The sequence below is a fragment of the Pleurotus ostreatus genome, assembly GCF_014466165.1.
Source record: "Pleurotus ostreatus strain PC9 chromosome Unknown scaffold_5, whole genome shotgun sequence".
In the NCBI taxonomy this organism is placed as follows: domain Eukaryota; kingdom Fungi; phylum Basidiomycota; class Agaricomycetes; order Agaricales; family Pleurotaceae; genus Pleurotus; species Pleurotus ostreatus.
Genome location: NW_023503160.1, coordinates 2,942,010 through 2,957,283, shown reverse-complemented (window position 1 = coordinate 2,957,283; position 15,274 = coordinate 2,942,010). Strand labels below are relative to the sequence as shown.

Sequence of the window (15,274 nt, the reverse complement as noted above, 5' to 3'; positions counted from 1 at the left end):
GTGGCCGTTGCGCTAGATAACATAATGATTCCTGTGACTCAAAGTTAATCAGGTCTGGAAGCACCCTCCGAACGGCACAACTCACTTTCCAAATCATCTACACTCTATAACGCATCTACGAAGGTGCGATTAGACATGAACTAACTATAAGTAGAGGAGTGACCCATGAGTCTGCGGAGGTTCTCAGAGCTTCATCATCAGGACCGTTCCTCCCGAGGTTGGACCAACCGGTGTGGCAGCACCTGAATTCGGGCCGCTAGAAACACCTGTAAACGAGTTAGGAGACGGCACAAGGTCGCTTGAAGCGGGGTCGCGGAGATAATCAGCGAGGAATTTACGCCAATTCCCCTTCGAAGGAACAAAGTGGCCTAGTGATCGCGTCATTCAACCTTCGTTCTGTGGAAGAAAGAGACGACCGAAGAGAAATACGCACCACCTTCGTGCTCTTCGACTCTGGGCTGGGTTGAGATGCCAACGAGTAGGCGCGAGCGTTCTTCGACTACGATGACATCCGTCTTCCCGATTACATGAAGAGTTGGCGTCGAATATCCGTCCGCAAAAATGGTATCTGCAAGGGGGTCGCGTAGTCGGAAGCCTGAGATCGCAACGCAGAAGTCGCTGTAGAGACTTCGTTCAGCGTTGCTGTACGCGCCTCAAACCAAATTTGGACGTACAAAGGGGGGTGGGGTAGTTGTCCGTTTACTAGAAACGACGGGACAACGTGGGGGCGTTCAAGCTGATTATTGCGCCCATCAGCGGCAGAAGGAAGTTATGCCAAAAGAATAACGTACTAGTGCCGAGAGCATAGCAGCCAACGCAGCGCCTTGACTAAGTATACCCATCAATAGCCCTTCCAGCAGCTTCTGTCGTGTCGCCTACTCACCTAAAGCCGAAAACACCCTAGGAGATCGCTTTCAAGGGTCTACCCCGCATAATGATGATGGAGAATGGCGACCCACATTGAACTTCTGCTCCTTCAATACGTCGCGAAGCAATTCCAATGTCTCTTCCAAGCCGTACGCAACAGTCCTGTCTTCGTTGACTTTCCACCACGCCCGGGGCGCCAGTGCTGGATCAGGTTCAGCTGCGGAATCTAGTGCTTCTAATGTTGCTTGGGGATTCGAATTCGGGTTTAACCCCACGAGGTCGACCGGCCGTAAGATGTGGGGTGCATCTAGGAAAACTGTAAACGAAATCATTGCCAATAGTGCCAGTAAGTCAGCATTTTAGCCTTCGATCAGATCGCTGGAATGTCGTACAAAAGTCTACGTTCTTGCCACATTGCTTGCGAAGGGCCCCAAGCTTTTATATGTGTGTGAGATTGCTGTGGAATACATGATCATGAGTGAATAGCGTTACCCGTTTGCTGAAGATGTTAGCGTTCTGCGAATATCTACAACAGGGTCAGGGAAAGAATGAAGATGAACGTCAGGTGCCGCTAGAATGAATGAATCGTTGACTTGCCCATGGAGAACCAAGACTCGGGTCGCTGCCGCTGCCATGTTGATTCTTCTAGAGTAGTCGAGGGCTGATGGTAGTCGCGTTCGAGTGAGAGGTCTGCATAATTTCCAACCGTTAAATAACATCAACTACAGATTAGGCCGGCATGACCGGTCGAACTTTTTGCCGGAGAAATGTCTACATTATAAATCTGATTGGAAATGCAAAAGTTGATGATGGTAATAGCGATACAACAAAGTCCCAAGGTTACATTACAATGCCTACTCTGAATACTTATCCTCTTCGCGTACAGCTGGAGCAACGGCCTCCATTATGTTGCTCACCCGCTCATAAACCGCGAATACAATCGCCTGGCCAGGGGCTACACGCAACACTCTAGGTGTTATACCCTTGTAGAAAGATTTCACGCCTTCTTGTTTCCACATATCTCCAGCAATGGCAGCGATACGCTGGAACGCAGTCTGACCTGGTAGAGCCGTAGCCTTCTGGAGACCTGCGAGGTTGTTATGTCACGGGCAAAACCAATGAGAGAGGAGCTCGACGTACGAGTCTTTATAGTATCGATAGGTGCGTTGGAGAAAGGACCCATGGCTCCTGAAATAAGGCCGATAACCATATGTTGATACGACGGCAAGTCAGCTAGGTCTGGCTGTAGGCGATGCGCCAATTTCTTGATTTCCTGGTACGCGGTGAAATTGGCACCTGCAAGTCTTCGTGAACGGAATGCGTAACGAGCGAGGTTGGTGCTCACCTTGATTGGTTGCCTGCCGCAGGGCGGTTAAGGAGACACCCCTATACAACGCAGATATCCCCTCTTCACGAACGATAGTATACACAGCATGCCCAGCGTTACGATATCGTGGGGCTTCTAGTGGATCAGCTAGAGAGTGTTGCTGAGCCTGGAGACGGATCTTGACGACTTCCATCGGCGTCACCACCGCTATAGCCTCCGTTGTGCCTGCACCCAGACCAGCTGTCGAAAGGCGTTAAGATGAAGCGATGATGGGGAAATGCTGCCACACACCAAGGAAGATGTTTCCAATGCTCGTCTTCCCAGTTGATTTGTCGGCCAGCCAGCCTTTGTAGGCTTCGAAGCTAGCGAAGCGTATAGCCATTTTTGGAACGATGCCGGATAGAACGGCGCCCAAGCCTTTGTACAATGCCAAAGGCGTTTCTCGTTTCACAATGTAGGCACCAGTTGCGAGAAAGCCTCTGGCTTTAGTCTAAAGTAGACCTTTAGCTTCAACGATGTCTGCCTGAACGGCGGGTACGCACCCCAGGAGCTCGCCCTGATCGCGAGAGCTGCATTCGAACTTTGATCGTGTCCAACGGTTGGCACGCAAGCTACGGCTTGATCAGTACTCCGTGGCGCAGTATACTCGAAGACGAACTCACCGCTTCACAACCACCAGCGATACCACCAGCGATGATATGGGTTGCAAAGCCTACGGGCTTCTTGTTACCGTTTCTCGACATCTTCAAGGGGGGCCGCCGTTGTGGTTACTATTAGGGTGGGGTATGGGTATGGATGGACGCGAGAGATATTATGGGTCCTGAAATGACATGGAAGGAACCGGTTGTGAAATCACGGACGCTTGCAAAAGATGCATGCAATCGACGTACCCGGTTGCTTAACGGAAGTCCACCACCTGCCATTTTGGGCCGTTCGGCATGCCGAGCCTCCAATCATCAAGTGCCTTGGCTCGAGAGCGTCATAGAAATTCTAGAAAATTCGCACGGTATATTATTTGTTTGGAGATGCCAGTATCTTAGAAATTTGAGAGGGAGATAAGGTGGCAGACATGGTAACGGACGAGCTTCTTCCGCTCGGGGTGAATGAAGCGATAATTCCCCATGATAGCAAGAGAATGTTATCGCACATTGTGCGGCGCGTCGTGCTTGGACTCGTTCAGTCGGAGTTCAATTTTGCTTATGTCATTCGCCCAAGATGGCAAGTGGCTGGATGTCCGGTTTTTCGGGCAGTGTCTACGATTTTGACATCAGCTGTCACTTTCAGTATTTTATCACAGTCAGAAAATACTGACTTTGGTGGACTTTGGCGGACTTTGCTGGACTTAAGCCGAAAATTTGACTGTGAATACACTGGAAATTGATTTTGTGGGTCCCCCTCGCATATCTGAGAAATACAGTCAAATCTAGTCAGCTGGTGTCTAAGGTCAGTACAGATAAGTCGACACAATTGACCTGCTGTTGGCACTGTCGCACAGTCAGTAATAGTCAGGGTTAATTGTTACACGGTCAGGTATGGTCAAAGGGTCGAGTCTTTGCAAGTCCTAGTAAGTAGTCTCACAGTCAGTATCAGTCATTGCAAGTTGAGTAAAGGGTCGTGGAAAGTCCCAAGAGGTCAAAATCAGTAGGGCAAGGATCCATTACTTCAGTCAATGTAAGTCCATTTATGCTGTGAAGAAGTCATCCAAGGTCTGCCGAGCATTGTTTCCGCTGTCAATACTAGTCTATCACAGTCCTACTACATCTATTTAAGTCTGAGATTTGTCATTTTGATTCTGTTTATGATACTTCAGACAGTCAAGATTAGTTGTACAATAAGTCTATGCGAAGTCTTTTGAAGTCACAACTCGGTCAACTTAGGTCATGAATGGTCAGAGAATAGGTTACTTCACAGTTTCCACAGTCATTGTAAGTCAAATGAAGTCATGTTTCTTGTCTCTAACAGGTCATAAGAAGTTGTCCAACAGTCTAAAAATGCGTACAGAAAAGTCATAAAAGGTAAAAAAAGTGACATCTCAAGTCAAGAAAGGTTGCAAAAAGTTAAAATATATTGTAGTAGTGAATATACACGTAGACCTGTAGGTAGTCTAATGAAAATGTGAGGGTCTGCCTCCGGCAGGACAAGTCCGTGCGACACCCGAGCAAACTATGTGTGAGAACGATGAGTCCGAGAGCGGATATGAATGAGTAAGAAACTTCGGATGCTTCAGATGCTTCAGATGGCTTCAGATGCGCTTGGATGTGCTCAGACGCGGAACAGACAACTCGGCTTCAGATAGTACAATGAGGATGGCAATAGAATGATAGAAACTGGCTTTGAATTGGACTTGGACTCGGACAACGGTGAACTCTGACAACAGATGAGGAGAAAGCTTCAGACGACTTAGGATCTGACTCAATGTGGGGGGGGGGAAACAAGCTTGGTTCTTCTAACTACGAGTACAGGAGTTTTTGTAGCTAGGTGATAATCAAATGTGAAGTAGATCCAAAATGAAAAGGAACAAAGTATGGATAATGGGGATAGTATAATCAAAGTATTAGAGTCCGAAACAAAAGAGATATGAAACTTCGGTCTGAGATGTTTGATCCGTTATCACGTGTGTCTGATGCGGTTCTGTGGCGTCCGAGTCATGTGCGAGTGAGTCCGAGGAGTTGGGGAGGGGTCAATAGGAGATAGGGGAAGTCGGAATGCATGGAACGAAAGGGTTCAACCCTTACAATATCTATATGAGTCAGAAAAAGTGAAAAAATAGTAAAAATACGGTGTACATGGCCACAACAGTTCATACCGCTGGAATCAATAGTGGCAAGATATAATTAGGAAGCAAATTTGCCGGCATTTACAATAATGCAAGAGGCGCAAGGGGTTTGCGAGAGATTGTCTGTGGATTCCACTGCAGCAGAGCTGCCAAATTTGGCAGATTTTGCCCCAGTGTTATATGTAGGCACATCCAAGAAGTTCCCTTAGGGGCTACTAGGGGCACATTCACATGTGTTCCCGGCTATGGGCTCGGACTATGTATACACGCGGCCACCCAGACTTCTCAGATTACGGACTAAGTACATATTCAAGCACACTGTACTTACTATGACCGGACTCATTACTGTTTCATGGATGTGTGGATGCCGTGTGTTCCCCAGTATATATTCCTGTACCATACATACAGTTACCTTAGTTTGAATATTAGTTCCTTTTCCACACTTGCATCCTCACCTCTCTATTGAGGTCCCTCCATCGCATCCCCTCGCCTCTGCTTGTACTCTCGGTACCCGCGTAGGACTCCCCCTGGAAATACAGGGCACGCAAGAGTGTGGGAGGCGCAGCCAGTAGCTGAAGCCAAGCCCGTATGTCCTCGCTCCCCTCGTTTCCCCTCTGTGCCTCTACGAGGAACTGCGCACCCGTGGGTCCGCATATCCCAAGCCCCCGTGAGTGTGGCTCTTAACACTTGAGTCCTCCTCCAACATCTCAAGAATCAGACGACAACCATATCACCAACACTTCTGCTAGTGCCAACACTCAGCATGGCTTGGTGCCAATCAATGGGTTTGTCCACAAGGTTCTCAAGCAATCACAGATGTCTGTCTGCGTGCTACAGACTGCCCTCTGTTACCTCGAGGCCATTCAATTGAAAACCCCCGAGCTAGTATGACAGGAAGCCCTTGGTGAAGGGATCTTTCGTTAACCTGAAACCCAGAGCGGAGTTATTTCTGCCAGCCACCTTGATCACAACACCGACTACGAGTACACTCAAGATTCAACTTCTCAGAAAGAAGGTCTCCCATTCCTCCCCTCCTGCCAATGATGCCATTGCCACCTGCAGCAAGCTTTCCTGGCCTCTTAGATCCTTGCTTCAAAGTTTACTCAAGGTAGATCGGGGCATGGTTTATCAAGTGCATCATGTTAGGGACTTCATTCACATAGCGCTATCTATCTACGTATCCATCAAATCCAGACACCTTTCCTCCTGTTCAAAGCCTCCACTATCAGAACGAGGACTTCGTTACCATGTACACATGACGTTCCCCACCTTGTCCGCTTACTTGCCGTACATGCTTGCTTCAGAATTCAAACACACATGCTTGCTCGCTTCAAAAAACTCACGCTCTTCAAACACACTTGCTTGCGTCAAATGACACATGTTCTACTCGTTAGCTGGAGCACTGATGTACATCCTACACCATGCTATCTACAGCTGACCTCACCTGATTCTACAGGTGAGTACTTATACAGCAGATCTACCATTGCCTGCCCCAGTCTTTCCTTCCCGCCATGGCCCCTGCTACGCATGAGCTCATATTTCTCACCAACACTGCCACTTCCAACATCCGAGGGCGCCCAGACCAGGACTCAACCTGGTTGGGCATTCCGTCGGTCAACACGTACGGCGAAGTCACAATCAAGAATGTTAGGGCAACACTAGTCAGAGACTAACGTGGCTCCTACAAGAATACTAAAACCAAAGAATAGATGGAGTAGCTTAGTTGACTTAGTTCTCACTATTGCTAGTGGATATTCCAAGAGAACGAGCTAGTGTTCTCTGGTATGTCATTGGTGATTAAATACTAAAGTATATGCATAGTCCTCATGTAATACTACTTGCCTGTAAGGGCAACCTCAAGATGGCCGCACAGCGCGAGCCTAGCAGAGGGAGAATCCAAAGATAATGAATAAGACTAACTACAATACATGAGAGGGCTGCTCACCTAGCAGAGGGAGAATCCAAAGAGAACAGGATAAGGATTCTCCATGCTAGGAGGTGAAGTATATACTGTAGTAGCGTGAGAGGAATGCAGGATAACTGTACAGTACACCAGCCACAAGTCCGAGCGAATATCACAAGGTACAAGGAACCATGTGATAATGAAGTGGAGGGTAAATGCACAGGAGTCGTGCCAGTGACTTGGGGAAGTAAGGGCGAAGGGTAACGAAGTGGGGAAAGAGGATAGAGGTAACCCGGACGAGCCCCAAAGAGTATAGACGAGTCCGAGCGAGTCCAAAGTGTCCGAAGCGAGTCTGAGCGAGTCCGAAGTGCGGGAAGACTCCGGAGTCACCGGACGTGGCTCGGATGCGAAAGGAGTGGGCGGAAAGGAAGTGGAAAGGAAAGGAAGCGAAAAGGAACAAAGGGGAACAAAGGAAATGTAGGTAAGAGTCCATGGGATGAAGAAAAGGAGAGGAAATAGGAGTGTCCCCTTACATTGCCTACTACAGCTGTCTTTCCATGGAACGCGCACCGATTCCATGAGGTGCTTGGTAATGTACTGCGGACATGTGTTATATGTGAGGATCTTACTAAGGTATTGTAATGAGAATTAGTAATGGACGCGTCTTGCGTGTTTAGATAAGATGTCAGAAAAAGTGAGTGTTTGGAACGGACCGGACCATAACATCACCCCCCTCTAGAATTCGTCAATTCCACTTGACGACATCACCACTTCCTAATGTCCAACATCACTTTCAACAACATCATTCCTCGGCTCCCCATTTGGGACCGCCTCTCCCCTGCTGAACAGGCTGGCCTGGTTGCCATGCTCGTTTTTGCCATCATCGGGTGTGTTGGATGGATCGGCACCTTCCTCCGGTTCGTGGATCTTGGTGGTCTTACTGATGGTTGGGGTGGTGAACACATGTTTCGGTTTCCAGATCAGTTCCTCGAATATTGCGGCCGCAATCCGATGTGGAGCTGCAGAGTGTCAGGAGTGGAATGCCTGAATTTGCTTGGGTGCGTTTTCAAGGTTCTTCTCGGGTTCCCATGTATTATGCTCATTGGTATACCCCTTTCATTTGATCAAATATTCTAGCCGCCCTCGTCTGAGTCGGCTGTCTAGAATATTTTCAACTTCGTATTCAACCTCACCTCGAATGTGTACCGGTGGGGGTGGTAGTGTTTTTTGTCCTGGTATTGTTGGCATGTTTGCTTTTTCAGTTCGATGAGTGGAGATTGTAGGGTGAATAGATAGGGCTTTTGGAAGTTTTAGAGTTATTGCTTTTTTTGTAGGTACCGTGACTACTTCATACAGTCCGATTTTCTTTTGCTCCAGTTTTTGTGAAGGTTGAGACGTGTTTAAATTATCTGTAAAAATGAAGGCTTTGTCCTCGACTTTGTACTCTGGCATTTCTCCTACTCGTCGATCTGCGTACTTCTTCATCTCCTCTCCTGCTTTTACCAAGGCTGACCGTGCCTCCTCCCAGCTTTGGGTCATTCGTTTAGCAAAGTCATCGGCGGCTTCCACCTTTGATTCTCTTCGTGGTTCGACCCCCATTTGTGGATGGTGTCCATGATTGAGGAAGAACGGGCTCTGCCTGGAGCTCGTTTGGGTTTTATTGTTAAGAGAGAATTCACATATCACTAGCCATTCTGCCCAGTCGTCTTGTCTGTGGTTGATGAACATTCATAGGTAAGTTTCAATTTCTCAATTTACTCGTTCAGTTTGTCCATCGGTTTGTGGGCGGAAGGCTGTAGACAATCGTGTTTGGATTCCCAATAGCTTATTTAGCTCCTGCATTATCTGTGACGCAAACTGGGGTCCCCGGTCTGATATGATAGTGGTAGGTAGGCCGAAATCCTTAGGTGGTTGGTACTAGACAGACCATTTTGGTGAAGCAATCTGCTACTACCAGGATTGCATCGTAACCTTGTGACCTTGGTAGTTTGGAGATGAAATCCACTGAGATGTCTGTCCATGGTTCTGATGGGACTGGATTGGGCTGGAGCTTTCCCTGCAGTTGTTGTGAGTAGGCTTTGCTTTGTTGACACTGATCACATCCTTTGACGCATTCTGCTACGAATCTGTTCATTCCTGGCCACCAGTAGTTTTGTGAGACCAGCTCGATTGTCTTCCATCTTCCCGGGTGGCCTGCCACGGTTGAATCATGGTGCAGTTTTACGATCTCGTTTTGGACATCCATGTCCTTGGGTATGTATACCTTCCCATGATATAGTACCAGGTCCTTGTAAGGGGACACTCCTATTTTTCTCTCCTTTCCTTCATCCCATGGACTCTTACCTACATTCCCTTCGTTCCCCTTCATTCCTTTTCGCTCCCTTTCCTTTCCACTTCCTTTCCGCCCACTCCTTTCGCATCCGAGCCACATCTGGTGACTCCGAGTTCTTCCCACACTTCGGACACTTCGGACTCGCTTGGACTCGTCTATACTCTTTGGGGCTCGTCCGGATTACCTCTATCCTCTTTCCCCACTTCATTACCCTTCACCCTTACTTCCCCAAGTCACTGGCACGACTCCTGTGCATTTACCCTCCACTTCATTATCACATGTTTCCTTGTACCTTGTGATATTCGCTCGGACTTGTGGCTGGTGTACTGTACAGTTATCCTGCATTCCTCTCACACTACTACAGTATATACTTCGCTTCCTAGCATGGAGAATCCTTATCCTGTTCTCTTTGGATTCTCCCTCTGCTAGGCTCGCGCTGTGCGGCCATCTTGAGGTTGCCCTTACAGCAGAACAGGATCTCCCATCCTGGCACCAGAGCCCTACGGAAAACATCCTGTGCCACTCCGGACTCGTTCTCGACGTCTCTCCGGCTTTGCGGACATTCCGGACGCTCTCCTGCTACTCCCACCCACCTCTGAGGACCCAAGGAACTCCATCCCTCACTCCCCTGACGACTCCGAGATGTCGGGCACCTCCAGCCAGATTCCGCCATCCGAGCCAGTCGCTTCAGGACCGGACTCCGAGACTTTGCAGACCTTGTGGGCTCAGACGTACGAACACCAAACCCAAATCAGCTCCATCCAGGATACACTTGCCCGAATTGAAGGACTCCTCTTAACACCCCGTCCGAATACTCCGAAAACGACTCCGGACTCCGAGCTGAGGGGCACTGAAGCCTCCCAGCACGCCCCGAGTCGATCCGAAATCACCCCGTGTTCCCGTTTGAAGCCCGCCTCTCCCCCGATCTTTGACGGAAACCGCAAGGATGGTCGCGCGTTCTACAACGCGTGCTCCATCTACTTCCAGCTCTGTCCGGACCACTTCCCGACCGAGCAGGCCAAAATCCTCTGGTGTCTCTCCTTCTTCCAGAAGGATCGAGCTAAGGAGTATGCGGACATGGTGCTCCGGAGTCCAAAGGATCCATACTTTGCGTCCTGGGCCGCCTTCGCAACCGAGTTCCGGACTCGCTTCCTTCCGGATCGGGAACGCGAAGCCGCCATGCTAAAACTGGAGTCCACCCGGTACCACCAAGGGCGTCGGACTTTCCAGGAGTACCTCGACGAGTTCCGGGACCTTGTAGACCAGTCTGGATACACTGAGGGCTCCAACATCACGATGAAGTTCCGCCGCGGATTGGACTCCATCATCCAGAGCCGTGTTGCCGAGTCCGCAGACTGTCCGGACGAGGATGACTTCGAGGAATGGTACAAGGCAGCACAGCGGGTTGCTGACAACCGTGCTGCTAACCAATCCTTCCACTTTGGCGTGCACTCCGGAAACTCCGGACACTCCGGATCCCTCGTCCGACCAGCAGCCGGCTCCGGAGTCGCTCGGACTCCTGCGGGTGTACTCCCCACGCCTCGGACTCAGCTCCCACCTTTGCAACCCCGTTTCCAACCTCCGCCTCCTCCAAAGGCTCTCTCACCCGGTGTCCCAATGGATGTCGACCACACCCGCTCCCGGCCCGCCGCTTCACAGCTCTGCTACCGATGCGGCAAGCCCGGCCACATGTCCCGCGAGTGCCCACTTCGGTACGACGTCCGGTTCATGACCACCGAGGAGCGGATGTCCGCCATTGAAGATCTCCTGACTGCGGCCGATGTTGTAGAAAGTGCGGGGACCTCGGAAGGAATAGACGATGAGGGAATGGCCCCGGTTGAGGAATCGGACACGGCGGATTTTGTCCGGACCAACGAGTGATCAGTGCGACCTCGTTGGTGAATAACCGATTTGCTTGTCTTAGCGTAGATGAAATAGACGATTCCGATCACTCCGATGATTCGTCCGACGCTAAGCAAACGACTCCGGTTACCATCCACACACTCCGAAGGTTTCGCCCGCAGTGGGAACGGCGGCTACCCAGTAGCTATAAGATCTCCGCGCTGCCCGGCAAGCTTTCGCTAGATATACCCGTTGAAGTGCAGAGCACGGATACACAACACCGATGCACCCTGCAGGCCCTGGTGGACTGTGGAGCCACCAGAGTCTTCATGCATCCGCGCTTCGCTGATGCCCATGGTTTCACCCGGCGCAAGCTGTCCGCCCCGATCCCGGTCTTCAATGTCGACGGATCACCAAACGAAAACGGATCCATCTCCGAAGTCGTGGACCTTGTACTCCGGTTCAAGGATCACACGGAACGGATGCTGTTCGCGGTCACTAACATCGGACGCCAGGACATCATCCTCGGATACACCTGGCTTCGGAAGCACAACCCCGAGATCGACTGGCAGACGAAGGAGGTGACCATGAGCCGCTGTCCGTCCGGATGCGATACCTGTCGGAAGGAGTTCCACCATGACAAGCTGACCCGACGCAAGGAGTCCGTACGACTCCGGGAGTGTCGTACGGGTCCGATGCCAATGGTTGAGGAACTGCACTCGGACGATCTCCCGCAGCTTCAGGACTGCGAGGTCGACGACAAGGACGATGAGGCCACAACTCCGGATGACTCCGGACTTGAGAAGGGCGACCGTATCTTCGCAGCCATTCCTCCTCCAACTCCGGAGTACCTTCGGAGTCTTCGGGAAGAACACGTCCGAGCTTCGGAGATGGTCTCGCAGCGCCTCGCATTGGCTTTCCAGCGCAACAAGCCCCACGATCCTCGGAACAGCGCAGTCCCGGACTTCCTCCGAGAATTCGAGGACGTCTTCGCCAAGGAGTCCTTTGATGAACTGCCAATGCCGCGTCCATGGGATCACACCATTGAGCTAATGGACGGAGCGGAACCGACCTCTACCAAGTGCTACCCGCTGTCCCCGGCGGAACAGAAACAGCTGGATGAGTTTCTGGAAGAAAATCTCCGGACTGGTCGGATCCGCCCCAGCAAGTCGCCCATGGCTGCCCCGGTGTTCTTTGTTAAGAAGAAGGACGGATCGCTCCACTTGGTCCAGGACTACCGGAAGCTCAACAGCATGACGGTCAAGAATCGGTACCCACTTCCGCTCATCTCGGACTTGGTGGACAAACTCCGGAACGCTCGCTACTTCTCCAAGCTCGACGTCCGGTGGGGTTTCAACAACATCCGGATCAAGGAGGGCAACGAGTGGAAGGCCGTGTTCCGGACTACGCGCGGACTCTTTGAACCGTTGGTAATGTTCTTCAGACTAACGAATAGCCCATCCACCTTCCAGACCATGATGAACGACCTCTTCCGGGAGCTCATTATGGAAGGTGTGGTCATTATCTATCTGGATGACATTTTGATCTACACCAAGACGCGCAAAGAGCATCGCCGGGTTCTCAAGCGAGTCCTAGAGATCCTCCAGCGGAACAAGCTCTTCCTCCGAGCGGACAAGTGCAACTTCGAGCAGACCAAGGTGGAGTATCTTGGAGTCGTCATCTCTGAGGGTAAGATTGAGATGGACCCTGTAAAGGTTTCCGGAGTCGCGGACTGGCCGACCCCCCAGACTCGGACTGAACTCCAATCCTTCCTCGGGTTCGTCAACTTCTACCGCCGCTTCATCAAGGACTACTCGCATATCGCCCGGCCTCTCTTCGACCTCACTTGCGCAAAGGAATGGCAGTGGCACGACTCCGCTCAATCCGCATTTCTTCGGATCAAGGAGCTGATCACTTCGGAGCCCGTTCTGGTCTTTCCAAAGGAGGATCGGCCATACCGGGTTGAAGCGGACTTGTCGGATTACGCTACGGGTGCAGTCTTGTCGCAGCTGGATCCGGATGATGGTAAATGGCATCCTGTCGCATTCTACTCTAAAAGTCTACAGGCTGCGGAGCGGAACTACGAAATACACGACAAGGAGATGCTTTCAATCATCCGGGCACTCAAAGAATGGCGACACTACTTGGAAGGCGCAGAGACTCCGTTTGAGATCTGGACGGACCACAAGAACCTGGAGTACTTCATCAAGGCCCAGAAACTCAATTGTCGTCAAGCCCGCTGGTCGCTATACCTCTCCCGCTTCGACTTCACTCTCCAGCACCGTCCGGGTCGGACAATGGGTAAGCCGGATGCTCTCTCGCGCCGCTTGGATCACTCGGATGGTAAGGATGACAACAAGGATGTGGTTTTACTTAAGCCGTCCTACTTTGCCGTCCGTGCCACAGGTGTCACTCTTGAAGGGGAGGAGAAGGATATCCTCACGGCTATCCGGACTGGAGTGCGGAATGCGAAGTTTGAAGATGCAGTGGCAAAGGCGGCGGAGGAGCTGAAGAAGACCCAGGGCAGTCGCAAGACAGTCCGGAGCGCGGAATGGTCTCAATCGGACGGACTCCTGATGTTCCGGGGTAAGATCTATGTTCTGGACTCACCGGACTTGCGTCGGACCATTGTAGCCCAGCACCATGACACTAAGGTCGCAGGACACGCTGGCAGATGGAAGACCCTAGAGCTCGTTTCACGCAGCTACTGGTGGCCCAACATGTCCTGGTACGTCGGATCCTACACCCGCCATTGCGACCTCTGTCTCCGGACGAAGGCCCAAAGGCATCCACCCATGGGTGAACTCCATCCGCTTCCCATTCCGGATGAACGCTGGGATCGCCTGAGTGTTGACTTCATCATCGAGCTTCCGGAGTCCGATGGGTTTGATGCTGTCATGAACGTGGTCGACTCCGTAAGCAAACGCGCCCACTTCATTCCGACTCACACCACAGTGTCTGCCCTCGGATCCGCAACCTTGTACCTGCAGAACGTCTGGAAGCTGCATGGACTCCCTCGGTCCGTTGTGTCCGACCGGGGTCCGCAATTCGTCGCAGAGTTCACCCGAGAAGTCTACCGGATGCTCGGAATCAAGCTGGCTGCCTCCACTGCATACCACCCTCAGTCCGACGGACAGACAGAACGGACCAACCAGGAACTCAAGTCCTATCTCCGGATCTTCGTCGGAGAGTGTCAGGACGACTGGGCTCGCCTCCTACCTATGGCGGAGTTTGCGTACAACAACCGGGTCCATGCGTCCACTCAGCAGTCACCCTTCCTCCTGGATACCGGCCGTCATCCTCGTCTCGGGTTCGAACCTCATCAGCCACCGTCTCGGATGGAGTCCGCAAACGAGTTTGTAGACCGGATGAAATCCGCAGTCGTCGAGGCTCAGTCCGCGTTGGTCAAGGCTCAGGACGACATGAAGCGCTACTACGATCAGCGTCGGACTCCCGCTCCGGAGTACCAACCGGGTGACAAGGTCTGGCTGGACTCGTCGGACATCAACCTTGCCCGACCCTCCCGGAAACTCGGACACGCACGACTTGGTCCTTACAAGGTCGTACGGAAGGTTGGCAAGGCAGCGTACCGGCTCCAGCTCCCTCCGGGCTTATCCCGTCTCCATCCTGTCTTCCCCGTGGTCAAACTCTCTCCCTTCGTTCCGGACCCCATCCCGGGTAGACGCCCTGTCGCTCCGCCACCTCCGCAGCTTGTTGACGGAGAAGAAGAGCATGAGGTAGAAGAGGTCCAAAATAGCAGACGGTTCGGTCGGGTCCTGAAGTATCTGGTGCGCTGGCGAGGCTATGGTATCGAGCACGACTCCTGGGAGCCCACGAGCAACCTCCAGCATGCCGCCCGGAAGGTCAAGGACTTCCATGATTGTCACCCGGACGCAGTACGCGTACTCCGGACGAGTCCGATGAATCCGACGACTGCTCTACCTCTCCGGATGACTCCTGCAGCACTGGACCAGTCCTGGGAGCGTTGGCGCAGTCGGAAGGCTCCGGGCTCCGCGCAGTCATACTTCGACATCTTCTCGCAGCAATCCGGAGTTTCGGGGTTGGTGAATTCATGGCACGGCAGGCAGGAATCTTCGCGTCGGGTCGCCGCAACCTTGAAGGGGGTGATGTAAGGGGACACTCCTATTTTCTCCTATTCCCCCTGTACCGCCCCCTTCCTCCTCGTTCCTTTCCCCTTTCCTTCATCTCCTTTCCTTTCCTTTTGTC

General features: G+C 51.7%; 2 protein-coding genes across 2 annotated transcripts; both read right to left on the bottom strand.

The window, feature by feature from the left end:
- Window positions 1-183: 183 nt before the first annotated feature.
- Window positions 184-1,199, bottom strand: PC9H_008092 (uncharacterized protein; the record flags this gene model as incomplete). The annotated part of the gene is made up of 6 exons (XM_036777612.1): window positions 184-368; window positions 434-618; window positions 675-736; window positions 792-828; window positions 884-900; window positions 960-1,199. The coding sequence occupies 6 exons, from the start codon at window positions 1,197-1,199 to the stop codon at window positions 184-186; spliced, it is 726 nt and encodes a 241-aa protein (XP_036631232.1).
- A 522-nt stretch (window positions 1,200-1,721) lies between these two features.
- PC9H_008091 (uncharacterized protein) lies at window positions 1,722-2,937 on the bottom strand (the record flags this gene model as incomplete). Its single annotated transcript, XM_036777611.1, has 6 exons — window positions 1,722-1,954; window positions 2,008-2,163; window positions 2,213-2,434; window positions 2,486-2,684; window positions 2,737-2,805; window positions 2,857-2,937. 6 exons carry the CDS (start codon window positions 2,935-2,937, stop codon window positions 1,722-1,724), a joined length of 960 nt encoding a protein of 319 aa, XP_036631231.1.
- Between the last annotated feature and the right edge of the window lie 12,337 nt (window positions 2,938-15,274).